Source organism: Thalassophryne amazonica, chromosome 12 (genome assembly GCF_902500255.1).
Source record: "Thalassophryne amazonica chromosome 12, fThaAma1.1, whole genome shotgun sequence".
Lineage (NCBI taxonomy): Eukaryota > Metazoa > Chordata > Actinopteri > Batrachoidiformes > Batrachoididae > Thalassophryne > Thalassophryne amazonica.
Window position 1 is genome coordinate 79,193,881 of NC_047114.1, and position 14,621 is coordinate 79,208,501.

General features: G+C 39.5%; 1 protein-coding gene across 1 annotated transcript in view; it reads left to right on the forward strand.

Annotated features, from left to right (window-relative positions):
* The window catches only part of ccdc24 (coiled-coil domain containing 24), a 31,729-nt gene that overhangs the window by 6,377 nt on the left and 10,731 nt on the right, over positions 1-14,621 (forward strand). Inside the window, exons 3-5 of the mRNA XM_034183548.1 lie at positions 8,112-8,299; positions 12,956-13,060; positions 14,483-14,537. Of these exons, the coding sequence (XP_034039439.1) occupies positions 8,112-8,299; positions 12,956-13,060; positions 14,483-14,537 (348 nt within the window). The remainder of the gene's footprint in view (positions 1-8,111; positions 8,300-12,955; positions 13,061-14,482; positions 14,538-14,621) is intronic.

The window sequence follows — 14,621 nt, forward strand, 5'->3', positions numbered from 1 at the left end:
TGTATGGCCTTGCCTTACAATATAAAGCGCCTTGGGGCAACTGTTTGTTGTGATTTGGCGCTATATAAAAAAAAAAATTGATTGATTGATTGATTCAGTCAGTGAGTTTGTCAGTTTTGTTGAACAAACAGGTGTGATTCAGGTGTCCCCTATGTAAGGATGAAGCCAGCACCTGTTGAACATGCTTTTCTCTTTGAAAGCCTGAGGAAAATGGGACGTTCAAGACATTGTTCAGAAGAACAGCGTAGTTTGATTAAAAAGTTGATTGGAGAGGGGAAACTTATACGCAGGTGCAAAAAATTATAGGCTGTTCATTTGCAATGATCTCCAATACTTTAAAATAGACAAAAAAAAAAACCAGAGACGCGTGGAAGAAAATGGAAAACAACCATCAAAATGGATAGAAGAATAAGCAGAATGGCAAAGGCTCACCCATTGATCAGCTCCAGGATGATCAAAGACAGTCTGGAGTTACCTGTAAGTGCTGTGACAGTTAGATGCCTGTGTGAAGCTAATTTATTTGCAAGAATCCCCCGCAAGGTCCCTCTGTTAAATAAAAGACGTGCAGAAGAGGTTACAATTTGCTAAAGAACACATCAACTGGCCTAAAGAGAAATGGAGGAATATTTTGTGGACTGATGAGAGTAAAATTGTTCTTTTTGCGTCCAAGGGCCACAGACAGTTTGTGAGATGACCCCCAAACTCTGAATTCAAGCCACAGTTCACAGTGAAGACAGTGAAGCATGGTGGTGCAAGCATCATGATATGGGCATGTTTCACCTACTGTGGTGTTGGGCCTATATATCGCATACCAGGTATCATGGATCAGTTTGGATATGTCAGAATACTTGAAGAGGTCATGTTGTCTTATGCTGAAGAGGACATGCCCTTGAAATGGGTGTTTCAACAAGACAATGACCCCAAGCACACTAGTAAACCAGCAAAATCTTGGTTCCAAACCAACAAAATTAATGTCTCGCAGATGTGAAGAAATCATGAAAAACTGTGGTTATACAACCCCTGGCAAAAGTTATGGAATCACTGGCCTCAGAGGATGTTCATTCAGTTGTTTAATTTTGTAGAAAAAAAGCAGATCACAGACATGACACAAAACTGAAGTCATTTCAAATGGCAACTTTCTGGCTTTAAGAAACACTATAAGAAATCAAGAAAAAAAGATTGTGGCAGTCAGTAACGGTTACTTTTTTAGACCAAGCAGAGGAAAAAAATATGGAATCACTCAATTCTGAGGAAAAAATTATGGAATCACCCTGTAAATTTTCATCCCCCAAATTAACACCTGCATCAAATCAGATCTGCTCGTTGACACTGACCCTATGCCATGACATTGACCCTATGTGTCTTTTTGCAAGGAATGTTTTTGCAATTTTTGCTCTATGGCAAGATGCATTATCATCTTGAAAAATGATTTCATCATCCCCAAACATCCTTTCAATTGTCCAAAATATCAACATAAACTTGTGCATTTATTGATGATGTAATGACAGCCATCTCCCCAGTGCCTTTACCTGACATGCAGCCCCATATCATCAATGACTGTGGAAATTTACATGTTCTCTTCAGGCAGTCATCTTTATAAATCTCATTGGAAAGGCACCAAACAAAAGTTCCAGCATCATCACCTTGCCCAATGCAGATTCGAGATTCATCACTGAATATGACTTTCATCCAGTCATCCACAGTCCACAACTGCTTTTCCTTAGCCCATTGTAACCTTGTTTTTTTCTGTTTAGGTGTTAATGATGCCTTTCGTTTAGCTTTTCTGTATGTAAATCCCATTTCCTTTAGGCGGTTTCTCACAGTTCGGTCACAGACGTTGACTCCAGTTTCCTCCCATTCATTCCTCATTTGTTTTGTTGTACATTTTTTGATTTTTGAGACATATTGCTTTAAGTTTTCTGTCTTGACGCTTTGATGTCTTCCTTGGTCTACCAGTATGTTTGCCTTTAACAACCTTCCCATGTTGTTTGTATTTGGTCCAGAGTTTAGACACAGCTGACTGTGAACAACCAACATCTTTTGCAACATTGCATGATGATTTACTCTCTTTTAAGAGTTTGATAATCCTCTCCTTTGTTTCAATTGACATCTCTCGTGTTGGAGCCATGATTCATGTCAGTCCACTTGGTGCAACAGCTCTCCAAGGTGTGTTCACTCCTTTTTAGATGCAGACTAACGAGCAGATCTGATATGATGCAGGTGTTAGTTTTGGGGATGAAAATTTACAGGGTGATTCCATAATTTTTTCCTCAGAATTGAGTGATTCCATATTTTTTTCCTCTGCTTGGTCTAAAAAAGTAACCGTTACTGACTGCCACAATCTTTTTTTCTTGATTTCTTATAGTGTTTCTTAAAGCCAGAAAGTTGCCATTTGAAATGACTTTAGTTTTGTGTCATGTCTGTGATCTGCTTTTTTTCTACAAAATTAAACAACTGAATGAACATCCTCCGAGGCCGGTGATTCCATAATTTTTGCCTGGGGTTGTACAACTAAATACTAGTTTAGTGATTCACAGGATTGCTAAAAAAAAGCAGTTTGAACATAATAGTTTTGAGTTTATAGTGTCAACAGCAGATCCTACTATTATTGTGAACACCCCCTTTTCTACTTTTCTTTACTAATAGCCCAATTTCATAGCCTTAAGAGTGTGCATATCATGAATGCTTGGTCTTGTTGGATTTGTGTGAATCTACTGGTACCTTGTTTCCCATGTAACAATAAGAAATATACTCAAAACCTGGATTAATCTTTTTAGTCACATAACACTACTATTATTCTGAACACTACTATAATTCCTTTGCACACACCTGTACAACAGGTGCCTAATGTCAGGATACAAAATATTTCAAAGCAGCATTTCAACACTTTTTAATCATGTATTTAATTTTGGTTTTACTTTCCCATTATGTTGTGTATTTTGGCTCATACTGTGATGTGTTCCTTTTCCTGTGCACTCCAGTGCAACGTTTGAAACAGGTGCTTGACAGGGTTCAAAATGTTTAGTTAGCTATTGCAAATTTATGCAACAGACAAAAGTTGTGGCACCATCCACAGCCTCATGAATCTTTTGTATTATGTATTTTGACTTGTGCTATGATAACTTTCTTCTGGAATCAAGAGTAATGTTAGAAACAGGATTGCAAAATGTTTCAAAACAGTGTTTAGTGTTGGCCACTGCGACTGTACACTGCAGACAAACCATTTTGGTACCATTCACAGACACGTTCAATCTATTCCTTAATTTTGGTTTTCTTTTCCGTTCTGTCGTATGTCTCATCTTGAATTTGCCCACATGGAGGGAATCTTGTTTTGCCTACAGATGCTAGGTAAAATCCCCTTGTTAACACGTGTTCATGGAGCAGACATGTCTATGGGATATTACATAGACAAAACAAAGTTACTTTTGGGATTGATCTGGTGCATCAAAGTTCACCACAAACTAATCAGGTCATTCATCCCTAATGTGTTCTTTTCAATTTGGGGAGCTGTCACGTGATAGTATTTATTGTTTTTGAATTATTGTCTAGAGAAGGAAGCTGGGATGGATTAACTCACGCATCTGCATGTTTTACTTGCACCATGCTGTGTGCACTAAAGATGATGCATGTGGCCATAACAATTGTTGCTTTGTGTCCCTTTTCTTGTTTTTCTTACTTTCCTACTTTCTGCCAGAATCTCCTTCTGTACCATGTGGTCTGTTTTAAAAATCTCCATCTGTAGATATTATGAGCCTTGTGCCAGGCCAGTTCAGAGGAAAAAAAAACCCGAACAGATTCTAACCTCCGTAGCTGCAATGTGTAGAAGACAAACGTGACTTTGAAGCAGACTGGGTGTGCATGTTTCAGTCTGCATATAAACACCACATGTGACAACCGCAAGCTACTTGCAAATCATACTGGATCTCCCTCGCATGCACACACATACAAAATCTCAAGATCCACAACTTAAATAACTAATCAACATAATTGTCTTTTTTATTATATTACAGGCATTTATAGTGAATCAAAAAATGAGGTCAATACACAGTTCAAAGAACCTTTAAAGAGAGTGATGACAGCAGAGAAATAGATAGAAAACTAAAAGGGCACTCATTAGACTGCTTTGTCAACACATTACTGTAGTTGTTATTTACAGTAGAGTGAAGGAAACACTCCCCTTGGAAGCTCACAGCTAATGTTTCCTGATGTTTTCACCTGCCACCAGCGATGGTATTCTGATTCTAGTCTGTTTAAAAGTTGATGCAATTCTAATGCCCCATTTACACTGGACTGAGAGCTATATAAGACCTACAAGACCATGACGTTTTGTCAACTCGAACAAGTCTTGGCTGGTCTCTGTTGTGATCTGTTATTTGCGTTTACACCAAGCTTGCATTGTGACTGAATTGTGCGAGTGAAAAATATGTTAATATCCGCAATTATTGATGCAATCCCATGCCAAGTCAATTGAGAGTCTGTTCCAACCCATAGGATCAAGTTGAGAGTGATTTGAGACATGAGAGTTTATGAAGATAGATTATGAGACTTATGTATCTGTTAACTGGTCACACAACTTGTGCAAGTGTTTTAAACAGTATAATAGGGCCCCTTCACACATAACACAAAGTTGTGCGACAGAAGCAGAAACCAGCTGAAAATCTGCGAACAAAAAACGAAATGGGGAACTGCAAAACATGCAATTCCTTCTTCATGCACCAGTTGGCTTCAATCGTGTTATGAGTGAAGGGGCTCTTACACACCCGTTGGAGACCGATGGGCAGTGATGGCGACCAAGAGGGATCTTTTTTCCGGCCATGGAGAACCCATTGTGACCCGCCTGCAACCCCAGTTGGCACTGTCATCAGTGTACAGACATAAACTCAGTTTGAAACCACATGACAAAGGAGACTGGTGTGTTATGAAGGTGTCATCCCTTTGGGACGGAGCAATGTCCGACTGAGGGCACACCCATCAGAATGCACTATTCTGCTCACTTGGGCACCATCCCAATGGGGTTTTGTTGAGTCAGTCAGCCTGCAGCATGGAGAAGGTTCAACAGTGTTTTCTAGTGTTCCAGAGCCACTCCCTTTTTTTGCATACTTCCACACCCCAAACACTGCACTATTTAACAGACAGAGAAAAAGGTCCCAGTAAGGTTAGCGAGTTGGGTTTACAATAACAGTTTATGAGTCTCCTTTCAATCCCCCCCACCCCACCCCATCAAAATGCGTAGAACACTGCCATCTACTAGATGGGAGTGTGAATAGCGACCAACATGTGATCGTTGGTCGCTATTCCAAAGCACTGAATCACACTTCAAAAACAGAATTTTTTTCAGTTTTTCAAATTCCTTTTTTTTTTTTTTTACAAATGAAAAAAATGACATATTTACAAATACACATTTATTTGTAAAAACCAACACACATCTTACAGTAACTTGTGTGTTGGTTTTTACAAATAAATAAACCAACCAGCTAGTGATTGAGAGGAGGCTCATTTCCCATAATGCTTTTTGGAGCGTGTATTGTTAACCCTCAAACCTTCAGAATTAGTGCATTACTTTAAAAGACGTGCAATATTTTACCTTTGTAAAAATGACAGAGTTGCCGTTTATTATAACAGTTCAGGAAATCTTTGGTAATTCTATATTAAGGAAAGCAGATCAGGATTTCACAAACCAGCTTCACTCTGAATTTGAATTTCTTCCATCAGGCTGCAGACTTTGTATTCCTCTTGCTCACAAAAACATATATAAGAAGTCATTACTTCCAACAGCTGTTGCACTCATTAATAGAACAGTTTTAACTCAACTCTTTTACCTTATTTTTTTAAACTTTAACTTTCAATTTTTTTGTTTCTTGTATGCAATTCCTGTTCTTATAGATACTGTATGTGCATTAACTTCACAAATGTGTGAATACCGGAGGGGAAAAAACATTGTGTGAATTACTTACTGTGTGGATTTAAAGGAAATTAAAACATTTTAATTTTGTAGGGACAAAAACACCTTGTTTGCTGCAACTTGCCATCAGGAATTAAATTTGCTTTTATGTGTTTGCTGCCTTTCCTGTGTGCTTGGCTTTCTCTCCAGCCTTCTGTCTTTTCTGTCTTCTCTATTGCTCCTTTGCTGTCATGGTGTTACGTGTCGGACGCAGTCGGAGCACCGACCAGCGTTTGACAGTAGGACCCAGCATAAAGGAAACAGAGCACGGTTCAAAGGATAACAGAATTTAATGACATAACAGTGAGTGCTTAATTAATAACAAATAAGCGCGCGGTCTGGCGAGGTGGAAAAACGGTGCGCTCCCAGCAGCACAAACGGTCCGGAGCCAGAACAGTTCGGACCCAAGGACCCCGTCGACACCCCCCAGGTGGCCGCGACCAACCGAGTCTGTGAAAGAAGAAACCATCATGTGAGTCCACCACTCCACACACAGAGAGACCACTCAAAGGTGTACATAATCAGCAAACACTTCCTGGCTTAATCACCAATCAGCTTCCCACCCTGCAGGCATGGAACACCCAGTTCAATTCTCCACTGCAGTGGAAGCTGATTAAACGACTAACATAACAGCTCAGTATAATAAGGTGTGAGGGACACCATATCTACTGACTGTACTCATGTTAGTCACAAAACCTAAAGTACCTCAGGAAGTGTGCTGACGAGCGTGAGACCTCACCCCCTCCTCTTTCACAGACCATGGCATCAAACCTGGTACAGTCTCTGCGTCCATGATGATGAGATGGTTCTCTAAACGTCGATCTCACCCGTCTGGTCACAAGGTCGAGTCTCTGGCAAATACACACTGTGTACTCCAGACTTAAGTGCAACCATGCCCCAATCCATACAGATGCACCACAGCTGTGAGTCCTGACGAGCTGCACATGACCAGCCTCAGGTGATCAGGGTGAGGTCCTAATAACTCAGCCACACATCAGCCACTCAGTCCTGAACGCATGCCACCTGGAAGGAAAAACAGAAGACAGAAACAAAAGCCAGCCAGGCACCCCAGCCACACAACACATGGAAGGAATTCCATCTGTCAATAAGCAAGTGTGAAAAGAAATGGTACATTTAGCAGCCAAACCTTTATTCCTCAATGTAGTCCTTCCTCCCTCCATCAAGGTCTCCATTGTTTACAGCGGTCAGATCAGAGGGGATGTTGTTAACCCCACTTTTTTCTTTTTTTTCTTTTTTTACAGCTGTCTACAAGGCTGCTCTCTCTTTTTCTCATTTTGTGTGCATTCTTACTCTCTCCACAGCCTTTTAAGATAAACCTATTTTAAATCAATCAATGTAATACTTCCCAGCAGCAGCTACATAACTGACAGATTTCAACAGAGCTGAAAATAGTTCCTGGATGAGACCAGCAGACTCAGAGGAAGGGGTTGGGTTTAAGAACAGCGATATGATTCCTTTAATATTAACACCCAAAGAGAGACAGAGAACGCCACTGTTAGTTTGTACAGTACAGTGAGTACTTTGTGCAGTGTATAATATACTAGAAATACTTGAACAGTGACCCTGAACGGCATTTTATCTGATCCTATTCACTAGATTAAAAAAAAAATAGTTACACTTACTCCAATCAAAGGTCATGGGGGGGGGGGGGGGGGGGGCTGGAGCCTATCCCAGCAGTCATACGGCTGGAGGCGGAGTACACCCTGGACAGGATGCTAGTCTGTCAGAGGGCCATATATAGACAAACAAACACCCCTACGGACAATTTAAAGTTTCCAGTCCACCTAACCTGCATGTCTTTGGATGTGTGAGGAAGCCGGAGCACCCGGAGGGAACCCATGCAAACACAGGGAGAACATGCAAAATCCACGCAGAACTGAATTCATTTCTTTATTGTTTAACTGTGTAATTGTCTCTGGAAGAAGGTCAGGGCCCCTGCCAAAGCCCAAATAATGTGTGACCGCTTTTGACCTTTCAAATTACAAAATTTCTACTAAATGATAAACTAGAAAACCAAAATATTTGAAAGTGTTCCTTGGGAGCATCTAATAAATGTTTATTTTACATACCTTTCTGTGTACTTTTCGACAACAAATGGACACAGGCTATGAGTTTTAACCCTGGTTGAATTCACTGATAACAATTGCAGGCGGAGATGTTGTATAAGACATGGCAGGAAGTTCAGCGAGCTGGAAACCACGACAACAGGGTAGGGACTCCTCTGAAATGTCTACAGGGATCACCTCTGGCTGACCCCCTTCCAATCAAAGAGTTGTTGAAAGCAGAGGTCCGGATCCAACAACAGTCCATCATGGAGCGAGCCATCGGCGAAGGAAGGTAGAGATACGGTCACATGCACATTCATGAATCATTGCTCATTATTAGACCACATGAATCTGCATTTTAGATGATGTTCTTTCAGTACTAGGAATACTGAGGTAGAACATAACAACGTGGAACATAAATTTGCAAACATCTCAAAAAAAAAAAAAAAAAAGTTTCTTTGTCACTATAGGGTATTGTGTGTAGAATGAATTTCATCCATTTTGGAATAAGGCTGTAACATAAATGTGGAAAAAGTGAAATGCTGTGAATACTTTCCGGATGCACTGTATGCAGGATATTGTGTGTGTGTGTGTGTGTGTGTGTGTGTGTGTGTGTGTGTGTGTGTGTGTGTGTGTGTGTGTGTGTGTGTGTGTGTGTGTGTGTGTGTGTGTGTGTGTAAGTACGTGTTTTGAACCTGATAACTCGGTAACAATACAGGCTACACTCCCCATACTTACACTATGGGTACACTGTAGGGAGTAGGTGGTCTCATTAGGTTTTAGGTTTGTTTAGTAGATATATATATTTGGATATTAAGGAGGATGAAGTGATTTGTCTGGGGAATGCAATGGTTCAATAACAAAATCCAAACCAAATACATTTCACATTATACAATAAAACCTCAGCAATTGTCCTGGTAATCAGCTGCAAAGTTTTCAACCTTTTTTTTTTTTTGCTTTAAGAGTCAAGATTTTAGCAACTTTTTAGGTCATGGTGATGGAGTGCTGTCATAGAAATATGAGATAAAAATATCTCATATCTCTATCTGATGTGCTTCCATCTGCTCCACCAGATACTGTGGTTTAGTTGGACCTTTACAACAAATGTTTGTTAATTCATGGGTGTTAATGTGGGTGTCTTGGGCACAGTTGTTTAAGTGGTTAGTGTGTTTGCTTCCCAAAAAGAAGGCCCCGGTTCAAGGTCACCTGTGCCTCATTCTCCCTGTACATCTGGAGTTGTGTCAGGAAGGGCATCAGATATAAAACATACCATACCATCATGCAGATCCATACCAAATCTGCTGTAGTGATCCCAACCCACAAAAAAAGGAAAAGCAAAAAGAAATGAGCTTTTCACTTTGGGCCTCCTATACAGTTGCTTGCAGAACCACGAGTATTTTATGGCTAAATGACTTGTGGCAATAACACTTTAATACAATCAAAGGTGCCCCAGTTAACCAAGAATCAAGTTATAATTAAGAAGCTTTTACAAATAACTCAATCAATTTCTGGAATCTTTTGGAGTCTCCCATGCTATTCTGGCATTCATCTTGGTGTTTGTAAACCACTGACCCACTGAAAATCTGAATCTGAATGAATTTGTGTTTTATGTATTTTTTTTTTTTAAATTAGAGTACAGTAAATGGAAATGAAGTATGCATTCTAACTAACACACATTGTTGCAAATTATGGTGCTGATTTCCAAGTACTCGTTTTCGTAAAATTCTGGGATGTGTAAAATTTTGTAGAATATTTGACCATGCAAGGTGCCTCTTGTTTCTTATTGCTACTATACAGGCTGAGCCTGGATGATGAGAATTATCAGTAGTGGAATTTCCATAAAGGATTTAGGCTGATTATGTCAGAATTATTGTATAAAACAAAGGACAAGACCAATTTTGTTATCTTGTCTATTCTAGTACATTGTAAAATTGTCAAATTGTAGTAATTTAAGGAGCTAAAATTATTTTGGTGCTTAATGCGGCCCTGCAAGAAAAACAGACAACTGGCAATATCAACAAAGAAAGAAATATTTGTTTTTGTTTTTGTTTTTACCAAGAAAGTTGAAGGAGGTTTTTTTCCCCTTCATTTTTTAACTAAAAAAAGGGGGATTTGCTCATATAGTTTTGAGGCCATGTTCTCACCCTCTATACATCATCATTATTCTTACAAAAGAATGCCATAAAATCTGATATTGTGGGCCTTTGTCAGTTACAAATGATAAGGGCCCCTTCACACATAGTACGAATACGTACAAATCAGGACATGTCACGGTGAAACAGCTCGTATACATCCATGCATTCAAAATCATTTGCATAATATGCATTCATTGTTTAAAGAGCTTCCATTGCATTCATTGTTTAAGGAGCTGGGGGAGGTGTGTGTGGATCGGGAGGTCTGGGCGGCTTTGCTTGAGCTGCTGCCCCCGCGACCCGACTCCGGATAAAGTGGAGGAAAATGGATGGATGGATGGATGGATGGATGTTTAAAGAGCAGCAGAGTTTTTATTTTTATGGGGTAGGGTCAGAATGTGTCAGGCTGTTTGTCGAATTTCAAAAAGTGACTTTCTTAATACAGTCACTTGCCGAGTTCCGGATCATTGCCAGTTCCGGATCACTGCTTTAGTTTTTGCGCCGCCGTTTCTCGTAATCAGCACGAATAAGCTAATACTTGGTACCAATGGAAAGACTGATGTTTTGTCTACAAACAACCACAAGCTCGACTGGATCCAGCCATCCTTGTGATCAGCAGAGGGATCAAAACATCCCGGTGTCTGCGGTGTGCGCAGCACGTTTTCTGACGCACTCATTCCTGCAAGTTTGAAAGTAACAATCTCTAAGATGTAGCAAAGGTGAGTTAGCCATTCAGTGTTTTTGGTTCTAGAGTGGGAAAATACTTACTTACTTGGGTAGAAAATGTCAGCGTGTTATGTCTTGCTGTTCAATTGCTGCACGCATTTATCTCCGACGCGAAAATTTGCCGGTTGCGGATCACTTAAGCAGCAGCCTCGTGTCAGTACTTGTGAGTCATGTGGACTTTGGGGGTCATCTCAACATCACGAATGGGCATGAATGGGTGCTTTTACATTTTAATTCGGGAGAAATCTCACCTCCACACTTCATTTTTTGCTCGTAAAAACGTATAACAGTGCCTTGCGAAACTAAGTAAATTCTCATTTAATAAGTATAATTTCTATCATTTTGTGTTCAAAACACATTCTCGGGCACAGTGTGTATCATTCTGCATTAGAAGGGCTCCAGCCGGATGCCAGGAATGCCCGCAAAGTGACACAGAGTGTCGTGATCCGGAACCAGCAAAAGTGATCCATTTCTGGCAAATGTTTGCACCACACATAATGTGGCTTCACACTTTAAGTAGAAGCGCTACTCCACCCAGACCTTTTCAGCTAAATAACATCCAAATACCCAGTACAACAATACACAATTAAAGGACATTCAGTTGCATTATGGCTCCGTATAGCGGGGCTTTAAAAAAGGTGATCCAGAACTGGGCAACCGTCTGTGTTTTTTCATTTCTATAGATAATGTTGCAAGTCAGGTCAAACATGGGCCTGTAACAGCTAACAGAATATTCAGATATTGAAATACCTTTTGTAAGAACAATTAAAATTGAACGTCAAGCACAAATAAAACATAAAAACTAGCCAATGTAAGTAAACAACATAAAACCATAAAAGTAATTATAAACAGAAAGTAAACTTTTCTTTCCTGTGAATTTGTTATCTTTATTCATGTTGTGCATATTTACTTAGTGTTGTTATGGGAACCCAACTCTTTGTGTCTATTTATTGTATAAAGTATTAACAATTACTTTATCACCGGTCTTACATTTGGGATTTGTGGCATGTGTACCTAATATTTTGTCGGTGTTATATCCAATTTAACAAGTGTGCTACAGTCAAACCTGAGCTAAATCTAAGGTGACTCATGCATCAAACGAAATCTAAAATGTACTGTATCGTCTGGCACTGGTGCTTGTTACAGCTGCTCACTTGACAGGGATTTATTGTGATGTCATCTCATGTTTTTTTTTAATCAGGAAGGCAGCATGGCCTGATGATGAAGCTGACAATCCATTATCCATGAGGTCACATCTCTGATGCCCATAACAGCAGTGATTAAAGTGTCACAAACTGAAACCCTACTTGCTCGCACATCATAAGCCACTCTTGTAAAGTGCTTTGGCTGGGATGTAATTGGATTACAAAAACATTCCGTTTACCATGGGAGAAAGCTAGCCTATTATTATTGGCTAAGAGCAGAGCCAAAGCGCTTGTGGTGCCACACAAGCTGTGCAGCACAAATCGCCTTTTCTCTTTGAAGTGTAGTGAAGTGTTGACCTTGATAGGGGTTTGTGTTTGTATTAGAGGGTTTGATTGTTCAGTTAGGCGGCTAACTTCTGAATGTTCATCATATAATTGGATTTGTAGCATGAAGTGGACTTTCTTCCTCACAATTACACTCGCATGTAATAATGAGCCAAAACATGCTTGTTAATTTAGTAATAACTGCCTGGATGGGTAAAAAAAAAAGACTGAAGTGCTGCCACACCACTAAAAAAAAGAACGTCAGAGGTACTGTAGAAGGTACGTAAGCATATGTTTTAGCACAAGTTTCATGATTTCACATGATAATCAGTCTGACATTCAAACATGAAACTAATCACATTATAAAGCAACACATACTACGTTAAAATGTGAAAGGTTTCATGTTCTACCGTTCAACAGCAGGTTATCACGTGTACATGGTGCCATCTTGTGACTATAGATGATAATGCAGTATTTTTTCTAAAGTCACAGAACCTCCCAAAGTAGCTAAAATAACAAACACTTGAATTATAGTCCGGAAAATATGGTGCAGTGTTGCCTCGATCTACTTTTTCTGTAATAGAGATAGTGAAGAAATCTGTTTTTTGTTTTTTCTTTTAGACCTCACTCTTGCTGTTCACTTCAGTCCAACACTGAGGAGGAGATTGAAGCCATGAGGGACAAGCTGAACATCACTGACATTGAAAAAGTGGTGGACCAACTCAGGTGTGTGGCTCGGTTCCAATGAAAAATCACTTAAAGTGATCACCAGTTATGCAAACCCTCACACCTAACCAATAATTCTGTGTTTTATCATTACCCATAATGCAGTGTGGTGCTGCAGTACGGCTCTTGCATGCAGATTCAGTTAAATTCAGTTTAGTTTTTTTATACAGCACCAAATCCCAACATTAGTTACATCATTTTGTTACACAAAAGTCTAGACGATACTCACCCAGTGAGCAAGCAGACTGGTGACAGGTAAGTAAGTTTTTTGTTTACAGATAAAAAAAAAAAAAAAAAAAAAAAAAAAGCTCAAGCAGACAGGACTCAGTGGGGAGACCATCTGCTTTGGCCATAGTGTGAGACACACCAAAATGCCCAAATTAGAACCAGATCTAGATCCGTCCCACAAAGTGAACATTCAGTCATTCTCTTAAAGTGCTTCCTTCAGCCATCCAGCTCGGGACACCTGGAATAGTGACTCCCACTCATGGTTTCTTTGTGCTAATATGTGTGTATTCCACATTTTCAATGCTAATATTACTGCAAGACCTTTCATGAATATGACTGCCAAAACTGGAGTGTCAGCAAGGCAAATTGCAACAGTCAGTAACTTACTCAGTACCTTTTGCTCAAATACTCAGAGAGAGAGAGAGAGGGTAAGTACACTATCTAAGCCTTGGCTAGTTTTTTTTTTATTTTCCTGTGTTTGGTTCCCAGTTCTTATTTTATTTTCCTGTTTGTATTACTTCTTTGACTAAATCTCAGCTTTAATCACGTCCTATTGCTTGCATCATGCATTAAAATGGTTGAGTTTATCTGTGAACATATGTTGAAAGCAGACTTTTAATGCCAACTGCTCGATACAAATTTTACATATTATATGCAATACGTGCGGGAGGTTTTAAACCATAATTTTCTGTGAATAGTGAAATTTTTGCGCTCAGATTCCATTCCATCTTTGACATTCCATCCATCCTTTCCTTCCTACATTATAGTAAGGCCTACGGGGCAGCACAGTAACTGCAGTTACCTTGAATGACAACCTCCTTTTTACCTCCCTCTTCCTCTCGGACTCACTCTCTCGCTCCTATTTCCTGATTTAATCATAACAAAACCCTTCTTTGTCAGAAAATAGAGTGAACCAGAGCAGGCAGACATTTTTTCCTCCCTTCGTTTGAAAGAAGGGGATGAAATCTTCTATCGTTAAGGTACAAAAAAAAAGGAGAAAGAGTGGAGAGAGAGAGAGAGAGAGTTCCTCACCATCTAAAACAAACTAATATAATGAGGATCATTTCTGTGTAATTTATTGAAATTCCTCTTTGACTTTTAAGTTTTTAACACAAGGAAAATGGATGAAAGTTATTTGGAATTATTGATGGATAAGCATTCAGATAACTACTTCCATTCACACTCTTTTTCTAGGTCTGTCCTAAGTAAGGAATGTGGAGCACTGAAGATACATATAGATCACCTAAAGGTACGTACAGGATAGAAAAGATTGTGTCTTTTTATGTTTGAGCTGCATATCTGTTTGTTTGTTTGTTTTTAAGATGCTGTTTTA